We start from the raw sequence: 23,481 nt of genomic DNA, 5'->3' as shown, positions 1-23,481 counted from the left end.
CTTGTCAAAGCATTTGTTTCCAATTGGGTTTGTTAATGCTCTTCTTTAACACCTGGTTCATCAGTATTTCCCAACTGAGCCAGCAACACCTGGTTCATCAGTATTTCCAAACTGAGCCAGCAACCCACAAAGGGGGCATATACCAGTTCCACAGGACCCCAGGAAGAGGATCAGGTAAAGACACCCAAAAAGCCCTTAATTCTCCTCCCCAGGGGTGCCTTTTAGATGGCTTCCCAGAGATTCACTTTTCTCATCTGTCAGCGGATGGCACCTATTCACCTCAGGCCTCAAATGGCAGGCTATAGTTAGCTGTCAGCTCCATATAATGCTTACCTGGCCAGGTCTGGTGGGTTGAAATTGCTGGCCCCCACAGTCCAAAATCACTGGCCAAAAGCTAGACCAGTGCTAGACGGTGTCCTGCCCTGTTCTTGGGAGATGGACCTCTGCTGCCCTTTCAGTCTGTTGCTACTCACCCACCAAGGATCAGTGTTCCCAAAGCTTTCTGCCCTAGGAGTGGGGAGTGGGCACCAGGGTTGAGGGGGTTTACTCATGATCTCTCACCATAGCTTCTCCGTCTCTTTGTCCTGCACTTTCCTGGGTGTTGCACAGCACTCCCCCTGACCTCCAGAGTTGTGGACAGCTTTTTTTTGTTCTCTGGTGGTTTTTGTTTTTGGGGAGAGAAGCCCAGCCTCTCCCTAATCAGCCATCTTGGATCAACCCCTCCCCCCCCCCACACACACATTCTCTCTTAAACGCATAGTAATATGACCATCTATCCCCACCAATCTACCATAAAACTTGTTAAGGTTAGCAGCTACATCCAGATCACCAAACTCAATGGTCAATTTTTAGTCTTCATCTTACTTGTACTATCAGCACTATTCAATAGTTTATCACTGCCTCCTTCTTGAAATGCTTGACTTCTGGGCACCACTCTTTATCGTTCCCCTCTTACCTTCCTGGCTGTTCCTTCTCAATCTTCTTGAAAGCTCCCCTTTACATCCCTTTCTTCCAAAACACTGGAATGCCCCAGGGTTCAGTCCTCAGAGTTCAACCCATCTAGAAGTTTCTGGGTGCTGTTAAGGTAATTTCCCAGACACAACCTAGTGTCTTTATTCCTTCCCTTCAATTCGAGCATGTAATATTATTCCAGGAAATATAAGATCCTCCTCCTTTTGAGATCTTATCCAAGTTCAACTCCCTATTCCCTATGAACAGCAGGGAAAATATATATTCTGAAAACACACATTCTAGAAGAAGGAAACATGGGCTAGAAACCCTTTCTAATATCCTGGAAAGATTTTAAGTCTGTCTCTTCAAAAATCAGAAAACAAAAGCCCATTGAGGGAAAGATTTTTGCTGAAGGGAATTCATCTGATTAGAGGAAATGTCTGATCTGAAACCGAGGAGTCTACACTCTCTTAAGTGGTGATTTAACAAGTTTGTGGCAAGGACCTCCTTGAGAATCTGATGAAAGCTATAGACTTTTTCCCAGGTGTTGGGAAGGAGTACCTATGCACATACCAACTCTTTTTCATCTCATCTCAGGAGCTTCATGGACCTTCAAAGTGCATCCTGACCTCAAGCTAAGAAGCCCTGCTCTATCAGAAAAGTTCAGAACATGAAGCAATCTACAGACCACAGACAGTGTCTTCAGCAAATCAGTGGTACAAAAAAAGGTGTGTGGGGTGTGTGTGTGTACATGTTCAAGATTAAAATATTCTTAGGAGGCATAACAATCAAATATAGTGTGTAGACCTTGTTTGAATTCTGATTGAAATAAATTAAGTGTAAAAGGACTTTTGGGGGGACAAATAGGGAAATTTGCATAGACTGAACTGAATGTTGACTGATATTACTTTGTTAGATGTGAAAATCATTACATAAGAAACATTTCTATTTTTAGAGATGAATAAAAAGTATTCAGAGTTGAAGAATCAAATAAATCTGGGATTTACTTTTAAATACTTCATCAAAGAAAAAATAGATGAAGCAATTTTGGTAAAATGTTAACAATTATATCAAAGTGAAGGAATCTGGAGGTTCATTGTAATACTCTCTTCTACTTTTTGTAATTGAAACTTTTCATAATAGAGAAAATACAAACAACTCTCTGCCATGCTGACAAAATAGGAGATCTGGGTTGTCACAGCCAGTATTCAGGATCTGAGGTCTCCTGAAGAGTCATGCATAGACTTTCTGACTATAGGCCCACAACAGTTAGGGTTTTGTTTTGACCAGAGGACTCATTAAAACCCACTTACCCAACAAAGTTCACCAGATCACGGATATCCTGCAGAATGAATCAGGCATTGCTATTCCATTTCGGGTCTTTCAAATAATTTTTCAGTGTCATCTATGTTGTCAAATGGATGGGCATAGTAGTCTCTTATTATCCTTTTAATGTCTGTAGGGTGTAGTGATGTCCCCTCTTTCATGACTGATATTTTTAATCTGTGAATTATCCCTTTTGACACAAACAAGTAAACATTGGTCAAAAGGAGAAAGGATTTGCACATCAAGGCTGCAGATCCAGCTGGGGTATCATTTATTCTGCTGCCTTGCCAATCATCCTTTTTGAAGCTTTCTGTCCCAAGCCCACAGCTCTCATCTGACATGTAGCCCAGTGTGGACAAGCCCAATTTCAGAGCCACAGCTCTCATTGCCCTTGGCCTCCAAGGTGACTACAATTGTCCAGAATGTTCTCTTGGCCCCTATCCTCTGCTTCCCCCCAAAAGCAAACACAGGTGGAGGGGGTAGAATAATAAGGGAGAGGTTGAGGTGGGGGGAGTAATGGCACAGTTGTGCTACTTTCTAGAAGTTTTGGAAGGCTCAGTTTACCTTGAAAGCAACAGTTATGAAGTTTCCATGGTGGGGAGAGGAGATCAGGAACAGAACAGGATTACTGGCAGTGACAACATTCTCCACTTTATTACCCCTTCCTTTAATTTGTCTCCTTAATTGCTAAAGGGAAGGATCATAAGTGCCTAGAAAATTGGGGGGCATCTGAACCTATACCTGGTCTTCCAAATTATCATCCCATCACCTTCTCCAATTCCCATATCCAGGTGGTTGCAAAGGAAGTGAAAGACATAGGCTTCCCCCTATTCTTTCTGCTTTAACCTTAAGTGACTTCACCCCTTAGTGCCATACATTAAAAAAGTCACCAGGTGGTGCTGGCTAGAACTAGTAGAATTTTTTCCTTTGCTCTGAGGGTTTCCACAATGCCTGACCACACCTGCTGTTTGTGACTCAAGTTATCAACATGCAGAGCTATGATCAGGGAAATAGAGTCAGCCTGTACTGTATGCCTGCAAATACCAAAGGGCAAAATGCTAGATCTTCTGCTTCTAAAACCCATTCTCTTCCCACTATATCAACATCTCTTACATTAATGCCAAATAGACATTAGTTTTTGTGCCAAGAGCTTTCCTTCCCAAAGTCTTTGGGGGAAAGGTTGGTGAGAAGCTAGGAAGAGAATAAGGACGGAATATTCTGCCTCAAGGACTCCACAAGGTGAGAAACACTGGCTTTTGGGAAGTGCTCCCATGCTCAAGATAATGTAAGTATCTAGTTTCCCAGGATACCTTCCAGAAGAACCAAAGTTTGGGGAGAAGGGACACACCAAAGTCATTGTTTCAAATGAGAACCTCCTCTTTATTCCACCTAGAGAAGCTGGTTTCTGGAGCTGGATGGGGAAAGTACCTTAGCCTCTCTCTGTGTGGGTGCTAGGGATTAAGGGGTAGATTCTTGTGACCAGACCACTTTCCAGATGGGAATGAAAAGTCCTGACCTCTAGTCAGCCCCAAACTATGGGGTGGGAGCAACAATGTATTCTTTGGTGAGGTGAATATCAGCTTGGGGCAGGCTCTTCCAGGCAAGTTCTAAGATCCCATACTGGGCGATGCCCACAGGGAGGATGGTGCGCACGTTGTTCTGCCCTGGGAGGGACACCACCTCCCGGAACTTTAGAGGACCTCCAGGTGTGTGAGAGCCACCACAAAACAGGCGGTAGAGCAGTCGCTCCCCAGGTACCAGCTCCATGTCCTTTAAGGCTTCTTCGTAGATGATCTCTTGGTGTTGTGGCTCCTCTCTCAGTAGCAGTTCCTGTAGCAGCCTCTGGATCCGGGGGGACTTAAGGTGGTACAGATCCATGAGCTGGTAGAATTGTTCCATCCAAGCAGTGTTGTCTTTTGCATATCGCTGCTGCAACATCCTCAAAACATGATATAGTGCCACGAATGTCTCCCATCGAGGCATTTTTTCCCTTTTTTTAGAGATGGTCTGTGCCTTCTCCACTTTGGGCAATTTGGAAAACCTGCTCTTACTCTTAAAAGCCCAGAAGTCCTTTTGAAACATCAGTGCTAGTGTTTGTTTGTCCACAGAGGCATGGGCACCTGTGGAAGTATCTCTTGTGGCAGGATAGAACTGTTGCATCTCCATCTCCTTGAGAAAAAAGGACAGCTGCCGTGCCCGCTCACTTCTGTAAGGTTCTCCTAAAAGATGCCAATTTATAGCCTTTGGGTCTGGAAGCCTCTTGGTAGCTAATGGGGACTTTGGTATGGGGACAGCCAAAGGTTTTAGCTTGCTCTCCTTTTCCTTTCCTTTTATAGGAGGGATCACTTTCAGCTGTTTTGTACCCATAAACTCCTTACTGGGTTTTGAGATACCTGTGCCTCGTGATTCCACGGCTTGTTTGTGATGGTACACGATGGTTTGAAGTTTGGCCAGATGCATCCACTCTAAGTTTCCCTTTGAGGTGAGGTCTTTGAGGAGCTGGCACAGTCTTTGGAAACTACCCCTGGAAAGCTGCTCTCCTGCTTCCATCTGTTCTAGGACATGGTGGATCCACTCTACATCTGAGAGGCTTACCCCTGGATGCTGTTCCTTAGCCAGAGTTTGTGGGACAGGTAACTGTACCTTGGTCTGTCCCATCAGATGATGCTGCAAAAACCACTTCCACCTGCCACCTGGTGGCTTGTGTTGGAGTTTCAGACTTTCCGTGGACTGCTCAAATGTTTGGAACATGCCTGGGGTCTTTAAATCCTTCTCTTGGGACTCCAAAGTTGTATCCAAAACTTGTAGAGATATGGGCTTATATTTATCCAACAGTTCTCTTCGCTTATCCCCAAACCTTGTTTCTGAGATCTCGAGTTCTGCGGCAGTCACTTCTCCCTGGGATATGTGTTTATGTGAGACTGGCATGGGTATCTTCTCTTCCCTCCCCAGAGCTACTGAGATCAGTTTCTTGGAAGGGCTTTTCATAATTCCTTTGACCTCAGGAACTACTTTTCCAATGGAAGGGAATACGTCCTTTCCTCTTTGGGCTTTTCCTCTTTCTTGGGACTTAAGTAGTTTCTTTACATATTTTAAGATCTCTTTTTCCTTGTCCTTCTCTTCTTTAAATGAGAGTTCCTTCTCTTTCTCCTTTTCCTTTTCACTCAGACTTTCCACTTCCTCCTGACTTAGGCTTTCCTCTTCCTCCTCTTCCATCTTTTCCTTATCCTCCACTTCTTCCTCCTCCACCACTTCCTCCTCCTCCACCTCTTCCTCCTCCTCCACCTCTTCTTCCTCCTCCACCTCTTCCTCCTCCTCCACCTCTTCCTCCTCCTCCATCACTTCCTCCTCCTCCACCACCACTTCCTCCTCCTCCATCACTTCCTCCTCCTCCACCACCACTTCCTCCTCCTGCATCACTTCTTCCTCCTCTTCCTCCTCCTCCTCCTCCTCTTCCTCTTCCACCTCCTCAGACAAACTCTCTTGCTCTACTTCCTCTAACAGGCTTTCCATTTCTTTAGAAAAGCTCTCTTCACTTTCCTCTTCATCCACTCGACTGAAAAACTTTTCCTTTAGCATGCCCTCAATTCTCTTTAGCTGCATTCTCTTTTTCCATCTTGCTTTAAGGAATGGGATTTCCTCTTCTTCCTCTACTAATCCCTCCTTTTCATCTGCTATTCTCTCTTCTTCCTGTATTTCTCGTTCTTCCCTGGCCAATCTGCTTTCTTCCTCAGCCATTTTTTCCTCTTTCTTTATCAATCTTTTCACTTCCTTGGCCATTTTTCTCTGCTTCTGAGCCAGTTTCCTCTCACCTTTGGTCATTTCTGATTGTTCCGAGGAAAAATCCCACTCTTTGCTATCAAGTTTATCCTGTTCCTTGCTCAACTTCTTCTCCTTAACAACAAATTTCCTCTTCATCTTGGTCATGTCTATTTCTCCCTGAGTTAGTTTTCTTTCTTCTTTGATTAGGTTTTGAAGTACAATTAAGATTCTTCTCACTCTTGCTGGCTCACTGGAAATGCCCTCCTTTTTGTTAACCAATTGCCTTACTGCTATGGCTAACTTCCTTCCTTCATGGGCATATACTCTTTCCCCGCTAGCAAATTCCAATTTTCTTTTGGCAATGTTCCTTTCCTTGGTGGCCAGTACCCTATCTTCATATGTCAGTATCTTCTCCTCTAGGGACAATTTCTTCCCAATAGCTTCTATTTGATCTTCAATCAATTTTCTCTCTTTTGAGGTTCCTTGAGTCTCTCTCTTGGAGAGAGTTTCCTTTAACTGAGCCAGCATCTTCTTCTCCTTGGCTAGGTTTCTCGTTTCCATATCCAATGCCTTTGCTTCCCTAGCAATATCCCACTCTTCTTTGAGCAGTTCCTGATCTTGCAATGTTTCCCTCTTCTCCATAGCTAGTTCCATTTTCTCATGGGCCAGTTTCTCCTGTTTCTCAGCTAGACTTTCCTCTACTTCAGACAGTTTTTTCTCTACATAAGCCAGTTTCTCCTTCGTCTTGGTCACAATCTCCTTTTCTTGCATCAGTTTCTCCTCTACTTGAATCAGTTTCTCCTTATATTTTTCCAGATTCTTCTTTATTTGGACCAATTTCTCTCTGTTCTGGGTGAGTTTTAATTTGTTCTGGATGAGGCTCTCTCTCCTCTCAGCTAATTTTTCCTTTTGCTGAGCCAGACTCTCCTTTTTCTGAGCCAGATTCTCCTCCTTCTGGGCCATTATCTTCTTGTTCTTTGTGAGTTCCAATTGGTCATGGATGAATTTTTCTCTTTCCTGGGCCAGTTTCTCCTTGTTCTCATTCAGTTGCTCCCTTCTTCGGGCCAGCCTTTCCTCTTCCTCGGGGCTTTTTTCCTTCTCCTGGGCCAGTTTATTCTCTTCCTGTATCAGCAGTGCTTCTTCCTTGATCAGTTTTTTCTGTTCCTTAGCCAGTTCCTCCTCTCGCCAGGCCAGTTTCTTCTCTTGTTGAGCCAGTTCCTCCTTTTCCTCAGTCAGTTTCTCCTCTTCCTGATTCAGTTCCTCTTCTTTCCAAGATGGTTTCTGCTCTTCCAAAGCCAGTTCCTCCAATTGCTGGGCCAGCTGTTTTTCAGTCTGTACCAGATTTTCTTCCTCCTGAGCCAGTTTTCCCTCTTTCTTGACGAGTATCTTTTTTACCTCAGCCAGTTTGCCACTTTTCTTTGCTAGCTGCTCTACTTCTCCAGCCACTTTCTCCAATTTCTTGGCCAGTTTCCTCTTCTTCTGGGCCAACTGCCCTACTTCCTGGCTTATATTTTCCTCTCTTTGGGCCAGTTTTCCCTTTTTCTTGGCAAGCTCTCTCTCTGCCTGGCCCATTTTCCCATATTCTTGAGACAGTTTTCTCTCCTCTTGGGCCAGTTGTCTCTCCTCTTGTGGTAGTCTCTCTATCTCTCGTGCCAGTTTCCACTCTTCTTGGGCTCGTTTTCTTTCAGCTTGGGCTTGTTTCTTCTCCACCCAGGCCTTTTTCTGTTCTTCATTTATCTTTCTCTGCTCTTCTGTAACCAGCTCTTCTTCTTCTTCCCATTCCTGAAACAATTCTTCCTCATCCTTAGGCAATTGCTCTTTGGCCCTGGCTGAGAAAATCTTTTCAAAGGTCTGTTCCCACTGATCCCATGTCTGTTTCTTCTTGTCCCTAGACAACATTTCCTCATCAGGAAATACCTTTTCTTCTTCCCCATATTGCTTCTTTTCCTGATAACTCCACCAGTCCCAAGCTTGCTTCCATTCATCCCAGGATATCTTCATCACATCTCGGTCCTGTTTCCACTGATCCCAGGACTTCTTCCACTCCCTCAAAGACAGCTTCCTCTGATCCATTACAGGTTTTTCTTTCTTCTCAGCCACTTTCCCCTCTTCTTCTGGCATTTCCCTCACTTCCTTACTAATGTCTCTCTCTTCTTTAGTCATTTCCATCTTTTTCTTATCCACTTTTTTTTCCTGCTGGGCTGCTTTCCTTTCTGGCTTCAGTGTCTTCTTAGAGAATTTTTCTTCTTTCTTTGATATTTGTTTTCCCTTGGTTAACTCACCTGTTTCTAAAAAAATAACTTTCTTTTTCTTGCCTTTTTTTGGAATTTTCTGGGTTTCCTCCAAGTCTTGCAGGTCTCTTGCTTTGTCTTGTACTGGCTTTTGCTCCTCTGATAGCTCTTCTTCCTTGACTCTAATCACCATGTCCTCTCTAATTGCTTCTTCATGAATAAAAATTGGTTTTTCCTCTGGCCAGGCTACATCCCAGTCAAGGTCGCCAAGCAGAACCTGGCTTTGCTTCTTCAACAGGGGACAGAACTCCTGGAAGAGCTCCCAGCTGGGGTGCCGATCTGCCAGCATCTCCTGAGCCATGGTCACTATTTCAGTGCTTAGAGCTTCTGACATTTCTGTTTGGGAACCCGATATCCTCAAGGTCATAAGATGACATAGATCATCCCGCCATGAGCTATCTCTCATGGTAGACCTGCGGCTGGGAAGTCCAGAGGCACCCCGCCCGCTGGCCTTAACTTTCTTCAAAATTGTTTTCTTTTCCCTTACAGTTGGCTGAGGTACCTCTATAACTTCATCTTCTTTTCTCTTTTTCTTGTGCCTTTTTATGGGTTTCTGAGCTGTCATTTTCTTGCCTCTTTGGTCACGTATTTTCCTCAACATCTTCAGGGTCAGGGCAACATGATCTTCTGAGACATCTTTCTCTGATGGTTGTACAGCATCTTTTAAAGCCTTCAGTATACTTGGGGTTGGAGATCCTCTTGGATGGATGGCTGTATCCTCCACCTCAACCGGTGCCGCTTCACTACGATCACTTTCATCCTCTAAGAGACCTGGCTCTGTGCTAATCTGTTTAGAGTCTACCTCTTTTGTCTTCTTAAGACCCCGCAACAATTTCCGGGCTGCAGGGAAAATCAGGAGATGGAGGTAAGGAATGCATGGGATGTTTAAATGAAACCCTTCCCAATATCTGGTGTGAACTAAGAGGAACTGGGGGGGGGGGGAACTAGCAACAGAGGGGACTGAGGCCTTAAAAAAAAAAAAGGCATTCTGCTTGTTTTATTCCCAGCCCTCCCAAATCCTAGAGAGACAGATCTTGGAGTCTCCCTGGGTTTGAGTGGATCCTTTCTAAGAGGGTTCCTTTCTGTGGGAAAATCTTTCTATTTATCTCTATTCTCATCTAGTATCTTTTGCCCCTCCTTATCCCTAGCTATCCTGTATCTTGGGGTCCCTGAGATATGGACCAAATCACCCCATACATACTATGCCTTTTGCCCCCTGCTCGGCTACGTCTTTGGCCTTTGCTGGGCTTGGTGGCCACTTCAGGTTCTTCAGGAACTGTGGCAGATTGCCTGGCAAGGGACTTAAGTTCAGAAGCCTCTGAGACATCTAAAGAAAAAGCAGGCTTTTCATCTCCATGTAACAAGGTCAGGTTTTCATTTAGTCGCTGCTCCACTTGACTATGAAGGTTCTGGAGATCTGTTGCCCGCATCCCCAGCAGATGGTCCAGTGATTCCTCTCCAATCATTTCCTGCCTATGACAGTCAAAGGAGAAGGACCATGCTGAATCAGGGACAAGACAGAGAATGAGAAGAAATGCTGTGGAACAGGCAAGGATTTTGGCAAAGTGACCAGGAGAGACAGCATAGGTATGATAAAAGATGGCCAAGAAGAAAGAAAAAGTCTAGGGTCTAGGGATTGAACATGGTAAGGAATGGAGTGATCTTAATGGGGGCTTTGGGAGTAGGAGAAAGGGATAAAAAGAGGATCTTTAAGAAGTAGGGGACAGACTGGAATAGGAGAGAAAATGGAGGAAAGAGTGAGTAGTTGGGATTGTCAGAGTAGTCTAGGAACAGGAAAAAGGTTATGAAAAGAAGAAAGGGAGAAATGAACAGGGAGGAAGAGATAGAGATGGAAGAGAAAATGAAAGATAGGGAAAGGGGAGAAAAATAGGAGAAGCTGTTAAAGAATCAAGGAAGGCACAAACAACTTACTGCATCTCCTGAAAAGTGTCTCGGTTCTGGATCAAGTGTAAGAGAGAGGATTTACAGAGGATTCCAGTGTCAGTCATAAGGCTCAGGGCCTTACTCCTCACCTGTGGGTCCTTGTCCATTAACCCTCCAGCTAGAGGTATAGCAAAGAGGTGAGTAATCATTCCTAGACGCTTCAGCCCTTCCCAGGCCAGCTCTCGGATCTGTGGGTTAGAATTGGCTGTATCATCCAGCAGACGATGGGCTGTCTCAGAGCGCAGGGCTGGAGACACCTGGTAAGAGGCAAAGATTTGTCCTAGTGCACCAATAGAGTATTGGAACTTCAAGGGGGAAGCATGGATCATAATATTGAGGATTGTCTCAACCAGGCTATTAACTGTTATCTCACTCATCTTTCTTCCCAGCCAACTGCGGTTTACTGTGTCTGTAAGAACAGTGTAGGTTATATCCTTGGATATTCTCTTTTCTATGAAGTCTTCATCCTCCTTCTCTAGTGTCTGTTTTTCTTTATCACTTATAGCTCTAACCCTACTGTGCCAGAAGAAGAATTGATGAGTTTTGTCCCATTCCAATTCCCACTGGGGTGGGTGCAGGCTGCATTGTAGATATATCGGGCTGCCTTCTGGCCAAAGACGGGCACGAATCACTGAGTTGGGGATGTAGCCATCAGGGGCAAAGAGCCATTTCCGCCCATGACCAAAGTAATATCGCAATATCTGATAAGGGTTGAGTCCATCCCAACCAGTCAACTGTAGTTGGGGAGGAACCACATAATGGGGATGGTGAACTTGGTTGCTCACCTGTGTCCAATCTGTTTGCAATTCTTGCAAGGATCCACGATTGGGGGCAGACAGCCATACTGGGCCCCCTTCCTCCTCATCTTCTATGACATGTGGCACTGAATGATCAAAGGCAATAGCCCGCCTATTGGCAAGTTTCTCCAAACCCACTAATTCCTGTTTCCCATGTCCAAGGTTGATATACTTGGGCACAAACATGGTCTCAAAGGAGAAGAAGAAGCTTGGTGTGAAAGGCTTAGGGACTTCTAACATTTCATCTGGTATGCTCACAAAGGAAAAGTGAAACAGCATGGATGGGGGAAGCAGTTTTAAACAGGACACTAGATAAAGACTCTGGTTAAAAGTCACAAGCAAGTCACCCCGGTCATTTGCAAAGCAGAGTGGGCCAAAATGCAATGATGAGTCCAGCATGGCTATAAGTCTACCATAGAAGTTCCAGATCCGGACAGAGCCATCAATACCACCTGTGACAAAAATGCTCAGGGGCAAGCAGACATCAAAGGATGTGATGGCGCACTGGTGCAAAGGCAATGTCTCCGTGAATATTGAGCCTTGCAGTGATTCAAAGGACAAAAAGTCATGGAACTTCCAGAGACGCAAGCAGTTAGTTTCTGTGATGGCACCCACAGACTTGGGCAGGAGTATTAGGTGTTTTAGGTGACAGCTGCTAAGAATGCTGGCGAGGGGCCGCAGTTGTACTTTGCTCCCTTCAAACGCAGCCTCTAATAAGTGTACATAGTCATCCATACCATAGGAACAGAGCAAAGAACTTTCTCGGCCACCATAAAATCCTCCTGACAGTGTAGAGAGTGCCAACACAGCCCCAAAGTGCATGAATTTCTCTATTCGGGCACAGCTGTGCTGGGTAAGCACTCTTATCATACCACTCTGGTGCCCAGAGAACATCAGTCCATCTAGACCCCGACCCAGATGGAAACCCCCATAAGCCAGGCATTGTACCAAGTCCTGAGAATCTGGTGAAGTACATAAGAGATATTTGGCTGGGCAAGGGCAGCGGGTTGTGTCAAATACCAGCACCTCTGAGCTGCCTGTTGCCACAAAGAGCTCCTCTTTATCTGGGTCATAGGCCCAATCTACAGCCCGGTCTAGGACTGAAAAGGGCCAGGTAACAACCAGGAGATTTCCCGTGAGTGGGGACAAAAAGCTTAACAAGCCATCTTCAGTAGTGCAGAGGATCCGGAACCAGTTATCTTTACACCGGACCCTACGCACCTGCTGAGGAGCAGAACCACAGACATGGAAGAGGCTATAGAAGCAGGGCAGATGGCGCAAGGAAAAACTATGAGTAGTCTGGCAGAAGAAAATAAAGTTATCAATAAACTGGAGTCGATGCAGTTCCTCACCAAGTTCTAGCCGTCGCAGCAGATTCCCTGAAGTAAGATTCCACTCTTTGATTAAGCCATCACTGCCAGCTGTTAGCAAGGTGTGGGCCTCTGGTCTGCTGCGGATACATATCACTGATGAGGAATGGGCCTTGAAACTGTGGAGGAATTGGTTCCGACTGAGGCTCCATGCTTGGATTTCCCCAGCCTTGTTGCCAGCATAGAGAAAGCCCTGATCTGAACAGGTGAAGCAGCAAGTGATGGAAGAGCCACTGCTGGTGGAAGTGAATCGCTTCACCTCTCCCAGTAAGCCATGGCCCTGACGCTCAAGGACCCTCACCACAGTCTCACACAGGGCTAGGAGGGAGCCATTGGGACCATTCAACATGATGTCCTGGACAAGCTCATCACCAGGCATGGGAACCATGTGGGCTATTTGGAGGCCCTTACCACTTCTCTCAATGACCCAGGTGACCACTGCCCCCAGGATGCCTGACAGAAGCATTTTCATTTCTGGGTCATAGCAGAGGCAGATGATGTTGAAGCGGCAGGGCACTACACCCAGAGGTTTGAATGCCCGAAAGTGGTCTCCAAAGAGCCGCAAGATCAGGTCACCACAGTAGGCCACGAGGATGTGAAAGGAACCTGTGTGGGCCATGAACTGGATGGGGGGCAATCGTTCAGTCATGGAGAATGTTCTTTTCTCGACCATGTCCTCAGTTTTGCTCTTCATCCATACTACAGCCTAAAAGAGAATAAGATAGAAACGGTCTAGAAAAGAGAGTAAAAAAGGAAAGGGCAGAATATTCAGCTGCCTTTCCCTGTCGTTGTGCAAAGGAGGAACTGGAAGACCCTAGAGTAATTTTACACCCTGGTGATAGGAGCTAGGCATACTGTAGAAGCAGGAAGACTAGGACCCATCCCCTAACATTGGCCTAATTTAGGAGAACCATGAAGTCTAATCAACATGAAGATTGTAACTGCAGAAAGGGTGAAGGGTGAATGCTGGATCTAGATCAGTTTCATTCAAGGAGATGAATTCAAGAGATCTATCTTCATTTTGTTGATCCAGGGTAAGACCTTTATGGGCATGAAGCCTGTAGAATGGGCTAAGAGAGGTGAAGAAAGGCTAAGTAGTTTTACCTGTATTTCTCTTGTGCTTGATGTCACCCAAGACAGGGAGGCAAAGAAGTTGGCATCACTGAAGTAATGACAGATAAGTGGCATATTTTGAGGATGACGAGATTCCTTGAACAGTATTTGGGACCGGTCACTCAGTACAACTACTTCATTCTTTAGGCCCTCTGAAGGTTGCTGTGGAGAGGAATGGCATGAACTAAGAAGCAAGAACACGTGCACTAAATATATTCTCATGCAAATCACAAGGGAAGAGGTTCCCAAAGTCATGCCTCACCCAAAGGACCACTCCTAACACACCCACATGTGCAAAACTTACCACCTGTTAGACACCCACACTTCACAAGCATGTAACAAAACCCCCAAGACATGAGAGACCCAAACCCCTTAAGGGCTTATCTGGGCAAAAGCTATAGTCTGAGCACATGGGAAAACCAATGTTCTTCCCAACATGAAGCAGCTCTGCCTTTCCTCTAATATTCTCATCTGTGTCGAGAAGGCACACATATTGTAAAAGATGCAACATTTGACAAATTACCCAGGCAAATACATTGCCTATGCCCACAAGTAATATGACAGGGTTCTCCTGTTTGCTAGTGCTGCCTTTCTGCAAAATACCAGAAATGGATTGGCTTTTATAAAGGGGGTTTATTTGGTTACAAATTTACAATCTGAAAGCCATGAAAATGTCCAAATTAAGGCATCAACACAAGTATACCTTCACCGAAGGAAGGCCAATGGTGTCCAGAAAACCTCTGTTAGCTGGAAAGCACATGGCTGGTGTCTCCTGATCCCAGGATGTGTTCCAGCTCCCCTCTCAGCTCCTGTGCATTCTTCAAATTGTTGCTCTTGGGGCATTTTGTCCTGTCTTAGCTTCTCTGGAGCAAACCCTGGACTAGCATCTCCAAAGTGTCAGCAAAGGTCTGCTTTCAGCAACTGTCTCCAAAATGTTTCTCTCAGTTGCGGCACCGAGTTCCTTCTGTCTGAGCTCTTATAGGGCTCCAGTGAAATAATTAAGACCCATGCTGAGTGGGTGGGGCCATACCTCCATGGAAATAATCTAATCAAAGGCATTATCCACAGTTGGATGGGTCACATCTCCATGGAAACAAACTAATCCAAAGATTCCAACCTAATCAACACTACTATGTCTGCCCCCACAAGATTTCATTAAAGAACATGGTATTTTGGGGGACATAATACATCCAAACTGGCATACAGGGTGTCTGAATAATGTAAAGCTGACTTCCATAGTGTGAAATATAACATATATACAGAAAGATGATAACTTTCAAAATACAATTTAACAAGGAGCTATAGAGCAAATTTCAAAGAATATTACAGGTTACAGTTCCACCATGTCAGTTATTTCCTTTTAGCTATTCTAATACCCTGGAAGCTAATACATACATACATACATACATATATGTATATATATATATAAAGATTCCATGTTCATAATCCTTTGTTAAAGATTCCATGTTCATAATCCTTTGTTAAATCCTATCTTGTCTGTTGCTACCCCTCCTCTCATTTGATCACTTTCTCAATCTTCAGGGATACCTAGGCAGTGACCAGTCTAACTTGTTCATATTGAAAAGGGGTGTCAACATTATGGGGCAGGGGGATGCATCTGGTTGATGTTCCTGAAGAGGGTGTTACCTCTGGGTTTTGAGATTTATCTGGCATAAGAATACTCTGGACGATTTAAGTTTCTGAAAACAAAACTTAGTGACTGAAACTTTATATTATAGAGTCTCAGATAGGGACCTAGGTGTTCTTTAGTACTTTTGGGACTACTGTTGAATACAACTTGGTGTACTGTGGCCATTTGGAATATCTAGCTGGCACTTACATAAGAGTAACCTTCAGAGCAGCCTCTCAACTCTATGTGAAATCTCTTAGCCACTGAAACCATATTTTGTTACCTTTCTTCCCCCCTTTTGGTCAAGAAGGCATTCTCAATCCATCAATGCCAGGGTCAGGCTCATTCCTGGGAGTTGTTTCCCACTTCACCAGGGAGATTCACTCCTCTGGGATTAATGTCCCATGTAGTGGGGAGGGTAATGAATTTATTTGAAGAGTTGGGTTTAGAGAGAGAAAGGCCACATCTGAGCAACAAGAGGTTCTCTGGAGATAACTCTTAGGCATAATTATAGGTAGGCTTAAACTACCCTTGACAACCATGTTTCACTGGAGCAAGGCTCAAGATTGAGGGCTTGACTTATTAAGTAGGGATTTCCTAATTTCATATAGCATACATTCTGTACAAGATAAACAATCAGTGTCTTACATTATCTTCACTTAGTTGTACAATCATCATCACTCTTGATTTTAAACAATTATCATAACCCAAAACACCTCAAAGCTCTTATCAGCCCCTAGTTATTTAGCCCTAGTATTAGTGTGGTACTGGTAAGGTATTCCTATTAAATATAGTCCACTATGTAATAGGTAGTTTTTCCCATATACCACTTTGCTGCTAACTCTTTGTACCAGTTTCATACCTTAGAAGTTGATCATGCAAACACTTATTTATATTTGTGGTGCTAATCTGTGGGATACATTACTTTAAACAACCCCTTTCAATCATGTTCACCTTCAATGCAGCAATGATACTTATAATCCTGTGTCCTAGTTTGCTAATGCTGCAGAATGCAAAACACCAGAGATGGACAGGCTTTTATAAAACGGGGGGTTATTTCACTACACAGTTACAGTCTTAAGGCCACAAAGCATCCAAGGTAACACCTCAGCAATCAGGTACCTTCACCGGAGGACGGCCAGTGGTGTCCGGAAAACCTCTGTTAGCTAGGAAGGCAGCTGGCGTCTGCTCCAAAGCTCCGGCCTCAAAACGGCTTTCTCCCAGGACGTTCCTTTCTAGCAAGCTTGCTTCTCTTCAAAACATCACTCCCAGCTGCACTCTTTTCTCTCTTTGAGTCAGCTCATTTATATAGCTCCACCAATCAAGGCCCACCCCGAATGGGTGGGGCCACGCCTCCATGGGAACATCTCATCAAAATTATCTCCCACAGCTGGGTAGGGCACACTCCAAGCAAATCTAACCAACACCAAAACTTCTGCCCCACACAAGACTACAAAGATAATGGCATTTGGGGGACACAATACACTCAAACCGGCACATTCGACCCCCTGGAACCCAAAATGACATTATCTTTCCAAATACAAAATATATTCATTCCATCACAATATCACAAAAACTTAAATCATTTCAGTAACAAAAGTGTCCAATTTGCCAGCAGCAGAGACCCACACTCAGTCCCCGATATGGCACCATTCCTCGGGGTGATCAGCCTGCTACCTGGTGGCAGGTTGATTACATCGGACCACTTCCATCATGGAAAGGGCAGCGATTTGTTCTTACTGGAATAGACACATACTCCGGATATGGGTTTGCCTTCCCTGCACGACATGCTTCTGCCAAAACTACGATACGTGGACTTACAGAATGCCTCATCCACCGTCATGGTATTCCACACAGCATTGCTTCAGACCAAGGAACCCACTTCACAGCAAATGAAGTGAGGGGATGGGCACATGCTCATGGAATTCTGTGGTCTTACCATGTTCCCCATCATCCAGAAGCAGCTGGGTTGATAGAACGGTGGAATGGCCTATTGAAGACTCAATTACGGCACCAACTAGGTGGCAATACCTTGCAGGGCTGGGGCAGTGTTCTCCAGGAGGCTGTGTATGCTCTGAATCAGCATCCACTCTATGGTGCTGTTTCTCCCATAGCCAGGATTCATGGGTCCAGGAATCAAGGGGTGGAAACAGGAGTAGCACCACTCACTATCACTCCTAGTGATCCACTAGGGAAATTTTTGCTTCCTGTCCCTGCAAGTTTAAGCTCTGCTGGTCTACAAGTCTTGGTTCCAAAAGGAGGAGTGCTTCCACCAGGAAACACAACAATAATCCCATTGAACTGGAAGTTAAGGCTGCCACCTGGCCACTTTGGGCTTCTTATGCCTCTGAATCAACAGGCAAGTAAGGGGATTACTGTACTGGCTGGGGTGATTGATCCTGACTATCAAGGGGAAATAGCACTGCAACTACACAATGGAAGTAAAGAAGAGTTTTCCTGGCATACAGGAGATCCCCTGGGGCGTCTCTTAGTACTACCATGCCCCGTCATTCAAGTCAATGGAAAACTGCAACAACCCAATCCAGGCAGGACTATCAATGGCCAAGAAACTTCAGGAATGAAGGTTTGGGTCACCCCACCAGGCAAAGAACCACAGCCAGCTGAAGTGCTTGCTGAGGGTAAAGGGAACATGGAATGGGTAGTGGAAGAAGGTTGTGATAAATATGAACTACAGCCACGTGACCAGTTACAGAAACGAGGACTATGATGATATGAATATTTCCTCCTCGTTTTGTGATGATTATGTTTGTATTTGTCTGTGAAGAAAATATTTTTGCTTTCTTCTCTGTCTTATCCCCTTATCATATGGCATAAGCTGTAACGTTCATTTTGAAGATATGGTTTTAGGTGATGTGTACGACTGCCAAGTTGACAAGGGGTGGACTGTGATGGTTGGGTTCATGTGTCAACTTGGCTAGGTGGCCTAGCTGTCTGGTCAAGCGGGCACTGGCCTGACGATTCCTGTGAGGCTATTTGAGGCTGGTTGGTTTGTCGGATCATCAGTCAATTGACTGCAGCTGACTGATGACTCATCAAGGGGCGTGCTTCCACAGTGAGAGAATGCAATTGGCTGGATTTGGTCCGGGTGATCAGTTGGAGGCTTATAAGCTGGACGGTTAGAGAACCTTCACTTCTTCTTCAGCTGCTCAGTGAAGCTTTTCCTGGGGAGCTCATCGAAGTTGCCAGTTCGTTTCCTGAGGAGTTCGTCAAAGTTGTCGGTTCGTTTCCTGAGGAGTTCTTCAAAGTTGCCAGTTCGTTTCCTGAGGAGTTCATCAAAGTTGTCGGTTCGTTTCCCAAGGAGTTCGTCGGACGTCTTCCTTGGAGTTGACAGCTTGTTGACGGCTCTGCAGAATTTGGACTCGTGCGCTCCCGCAGTTGCGTGAGTCACTTTTACAATTTGATAATAAGAGACATCTCTCATTGATTCTGTTTCCAAGGAGAACCCTAACTAATACATCCTGTTAACAAACTGTCATCACCCCTGTCAATTTCCATACATTTAAGTTCACCCTCATTAACATGTCTGTACATATTAGGTAATCATTCCCCCTTTACTAGCTTCTATCTCTAGTTTCCCTATATTCTACATTATAAGACATTGATTTTACATTGTTCAGAGAGATCATATTAGTGATAACATACAATATCTCTTCTTTTGTGTCTGACATTTTACTCAGCATTATGTAATCAAGGTTCATCCATATTGTTATATGTTTCAGGACCTCATTCCTTCTTACTTCTGCATAGTATTCTATTATGTGTACATACCACATTTTGTTTATCCACTCGTCTGTTGAAGGACACTTGGATTCTTTCCATCTTTTGGCAACTGTGAACAATGCCACTATGAACACTGATGTGCAAATGTTGGTTCGTGTAACTGCTTTCAGATCTTCTGGACATATACCGAGAAGAATTGCCGGATTGTAGGGTAATACGATATTAGTTCTCTGAGGAACAGCCAAACTGTCTTCCACAGTGGATGTACCATTATACATTCCCATTAGCAATGAATAACAGTTCCAATTTCTCCACATCCTTTCCAGAATTTGTACTTTCCTGTTTGTTTAATGGCAGTCATTCTTATTGGTGTGGGATGATTATCTCATTGTGGTTTTGATTTCCATTTCTGTAATAGCTAGTGAAGACAAACATCTTTTCATGGGCTTTTAGCGACTTGTATTTCCTCTTTGGAAAAATGTCTATTCATATCTTTTGCCCATTTTATAATTGGGTTATTTGTTCTTTTGTTGTTGAGTTGTAGGATTTCTTTACATATGCTGGATATCAGTCTCTTATCAGATACATGGTTTCCAAATATTTTATCCCATCGAGTTGGCTGCCTCTTTACCTTTTTGACACAGTTCTTTGAGGCACAGAAGGCTTTGATGTTGAGGAATTCCCATTTATCTATTTTTTTCTTTCATTGCTTGTGTAAGGTCTAAGACGCTACCTCCTTTTACTAAGTCCCTATGTTATCTTCTAGGAGTTTTATGGTACTGTCTCTTATATTGAGGTCTTTGATCTACTTTGAATTAATTTTTATATAGGGTGTGAGGTAGGGGTCCCCTTTCATTCTTTTGGATATGGATATCTAGTTCTCCCAGCAACACTTGCTGAAGAGACTGTTCTTTCCCAGTTCAGTGGATTTGGGGGCCTTATCAAAAATCAGTTCACCATAGATCTTGGAGTCTATTTCCAAATTCTCAATTTGACTCCATTGATAAATATTCTATTTTTGTGCAAGTACCATGCTGTTTTAACCACTGTGGCTTTATAGTAGGCTTTAAAGTCAAGAACTGTAAGTCCTCCCACTTTGTTCTTTTTTAGAATGTTTTTGGCAATTTGAAGCCCCTTTGCCTTCCAAATAAATTTGATAACTAGCTTTTCCAAGTCTTCAATGTAGTAGTTGGAATTTTGATTAGAATTGTGTTGAATCTGTAGATCAGCTTGGGTAAAACTGACATCTTGATGATGTTTAGCCTTCCTATCCATGAACACAGAATACCTTTCCACCTAATTAGGTCCTCTTTGATTTCTTTTAGTAAAGTTTTGTAATATTCTGTGTAGGTGTCTTTGACATTCTTGGTTAAGTTGATTTCTTTAGTTGCTATTGAGAATGGAAATTTTTTTCTTGAATGCTACTTCAGTTAGGTCATTACTAGTATATAGGAACATTACTGACTTTTGTGCTTTAATCTTGTATTCCACCACTTTGCTGAATTTGTTTATTAGCTGAAGTAGTTGTGTCATCAATTTCTCAGGATTTTCCAAACATAAGATCATATCATCTGCAAATAATGAGTTTTGTTACTTCTTTTCCAATATATACACCTTTTATTTCTTTGGCTTGCCGCATTACTCTGGCTAGAACTTCTAGCACAATGTTGAATAATAGTGGTGACGGCATATTGATGGATTGTACTTTTTAGTCAATTCTGCCTGTGCCAGTTTGAATGTATTATGTCCCCCCAAACGCCATTATCTTTGATGTAATCTTGTGTGGGTGGACCTGCCAGTGTTAATTAGATTGTAATTATTTGAGTGTTTCCATGGAGACGTGCCCCACCCAACTGTGGGTGGTGACTCTGATTGGATAATTTCCATGGAGGTGTTGGCCCACCCATTGGGTGGGTCTGGACTAAATTACTGGAGCACTATATAAGATCAGACAGAAGGAACAAGCTGCTACAGCCAAGAGAGACACTTTAAAGAAAGCACAGGAGCTGCAGATGAGACACAGTTTGAAGACAGCTGTTGAAAGCAGACTCTTGCTCCAGAGAAGCTAAGAGAGGACAAATACCCCAAGTGCAACTAAGAGTGACATTTTTGAGGAACTGCAGCCTAGAGAGGAACGTCCTGGGAGAAAACCATTTTGAAACCAGAACTTTGGAGCAGACGCCAGCCACGTGCCTTCCCAGCTAACAAAGGTTTTCCGGACACCATTGGTCATCCTCCAATGAAGGTACCCAGTTGCTGATGTGTTATCTTGGACACTTTATGGCCTTAAGACTGTAACTGTGTAACCAAATAAACCCCCTTTTATAAAAGCAAATCCGGAGGCGGGGCAAGATGGCAGACTGGTGAGCTGTATGTTTTAGTTACTCCTCCAGGAAAGTAGGTAAAAAGCCAGGAACTGCGTGGACTGGACACCACAGAGCAATCTGTCTTTGGGCATACTTCATACAACACTCATGAAAACGTGGAACTGCTGAGATCAGCGAAATCTGTAAGTTTTTGCGGCCAGGGGACCCGCGCCCCTCCCTGCCAGGCTCAGTCCCGGGGGAGGAGGGGCTGTCAGCTCCAGGAAGGAGAAGGGAGAATTGCAGTGGCTGCTCTCATCGGAAACTCATTCTACTGATTCAAACTCCAACCATAGATAGACTGAGGCCAGACACCAGAGACTCTGAGAGCAGCCAGCCCAGCAGAGAGGAGACGGGCATAGAAGGAAAACAACACGAGAAGCTCCAAAGTAAAAGCAGAGGATTTTTGGAGTTCTGGTGAACACAGAAAGGGGAAGGGCGGAGATCAGGCCTTGAGGCGCATATGCAAATCCCGAAGCAAGGCTGATCTCTCTGCCCAGGGCACCTTTCCTTAATGGCCCTGGTTGCTTTGTCTATTAGCATTTCAATAACCCATTAGATCTCTGAGGAGGGCCGTTTTTTTTTTTTTTTTAAATCCTTTTTGCTTTTTCTAAAACAATTACTCTAAGAAGCTCAATACAGAAAGCTTCAAAGAATTGAAATTTGGGCACGTCAAGTCAAGAGCAGAACTAAGAGAGCTCTGAGACAAAAGGCAATAATCCAGTGGCTGAGAAAATTCACTAAACAACACAACTTCCCAAGAAAAGGGGGGTGTCCGCTCACAGCCACCATCCTGGTGGACAGGAAACACTCCTGCCCATCGCCAGCCCCATAGCCCAGAGCTGCCCCAGACAACCCAGTGTGACGGAAGTGCTTCAAATAACAGGCACACACCACAAAACTGGGCGTGGACATTAGCCTTCCCTGCAACCTCAGCTGAATGTCCCAGAGCTGGGAAGGGGGAGCAGTGTGAATTAACAGAGCCCCATTCAGCCATCATTTGAGCAGACTGGGACCCTCCCAACACAGCCCAGCAGCCCAGAACTGCCCTGGGGGGACGGCACTCACCTGTGACATAGCACAGTCATCCCTCAACAGAGGACCCGGGGTGCACAGCCTGGAAGAGGGGCCCACTTGCAAGTCTCAGGAGCCATACGCCAATACCAAAGACTTGTGGGTCAGTGGCAGAGACAAACTGTGGCAGGACTGAACTGAAGGATTAGACTATTGCAGTAGCTTTAAAACTCTAGGATCATCAGGGAGATTTGATTGTTAGGGCCACCACCCCTCCCCGACTGCCCAGAAACACGCCCCACATACAGGGCAGGCAACACCAACTACACACGCAAGCTTGGGACACCAATTGGGCCCCACAAGACTCACTCCCCCACTCACCAAAAAGGCTAAGCAGGGGAGATCTGGCTTGTGGAGAACAGGTGGCTCGTGGACGCCACCTGCTGGTTAGTTAGAGAAAGTGTACTCCACGAAGCTGTAGATCTGATAAATTAGAGATAAGGACTTCAACTGGTCTACAAACCCTAAAAGAACCCTATCAAGGACAGCAAATGCCACGAGGCCAAAAACAACAGAAAATTATAAAGCATATGAAAAAACCAGACGATATGGATAACCCAAGCCCAAGCACCCAAATCAAAAGACCAGAAGAGACACACCTAGAGCAGCTACTCAAAGATCTAAAGATGAACAATGAGACCCTAGTACGGGATATGAAGGAAATCAAGAAGACCCTAGAAGAGCATAAAGAAGACATTGCAAGACTAAATAAAAAAATGGATGATCTTATGGAAATTAAAGAAACTGTTGACCAAATTAAAAAGATTCTGGACACTCATAGTACAAGACTAGAGGAAGTTGAACAACGAATCAGTGACCTGGAAGATGACAGAATGGAAAATGAAAGCATAAAAGAAAGAATGGGGAAAAAAATTGAGAAACTCGAAATGGACCTCAGGGATATGATAGATAATATGAAACGTCCGAATATAAGACTCATTGGTGTCCCAGAAGGGGAAGAAAAGGGTAAAGGTCTAGGAAGAGTATTCAAAGAAATTGTTGGGGAAAACTTCCCAAATCTTCTAAACAACATAAATACACAAATCATAAATGCTCAGCGAACTCCAAATAGAATAAATCCAAAAAAACCCACTCCGAGACATATACTGATCACACTGT

At 44.3% G+C, this 23,481-nt stretch overlaps 1 protein-coding gene across 1 annotated transcript in view; it reads right to left on the bottom strand.

Annotated features, from left to right (window-relative positions):
• Window positions 1–3,532: 3,532 nt before the first annotated feature.
• WDR87 (WD repeat domain 87) overlaps window positions 3,533–23,481 on the bottom strand; it is a 46,360-nt gene continuing 26,411 nt past the window's right edge. Inside the window, exons 3-7 of the mRNA XM_037819889.1 lie at window positions 13,546–13,716; window positions 10,263–13,147; window positions 9,532–9,803; window positions 5,698–9,170; window positions 3,533–5,622 (exon numbers count right to left, since the gene is read on the bottom strand). Coding sequence (XP_037675817.1) covers window positions 3,811–5,622; window positions 5,698–9,170; window positions 9,532–9,803; window positions 10,263–13,147; window positions 13,546–13,716 — 8,613 coding nt within the window. The 3' untranslated portion in view covers window positions 3,533–3,810. The remainder of the gene's footprint in view (window positions 5,623–5,697; window positions 9,171–9,531; window positions 9,804–10,262; window positions 13,148–13,545; window positions 13,717–23,481) is intronic.

The sequence above is a fragment of the Choloepus didactylus genome, chromosome 27 (assembly GCF_015220235.1).
Source record: "Choloepus didactylus isolate mChoDid1 chromosome 27, mChoDid1.pri, whole genome shotgun sequence".
NCBI lineage: Eukaryota > Metazoa > Chordata > Mammalia > Pilosa > Megalonychidae > Choloepus > Choloepus didactylus.
Note: the sequence above shows the minus strand (reverse complement) of the source record. Positions and strands in the feature narration are given on the sequence as shown.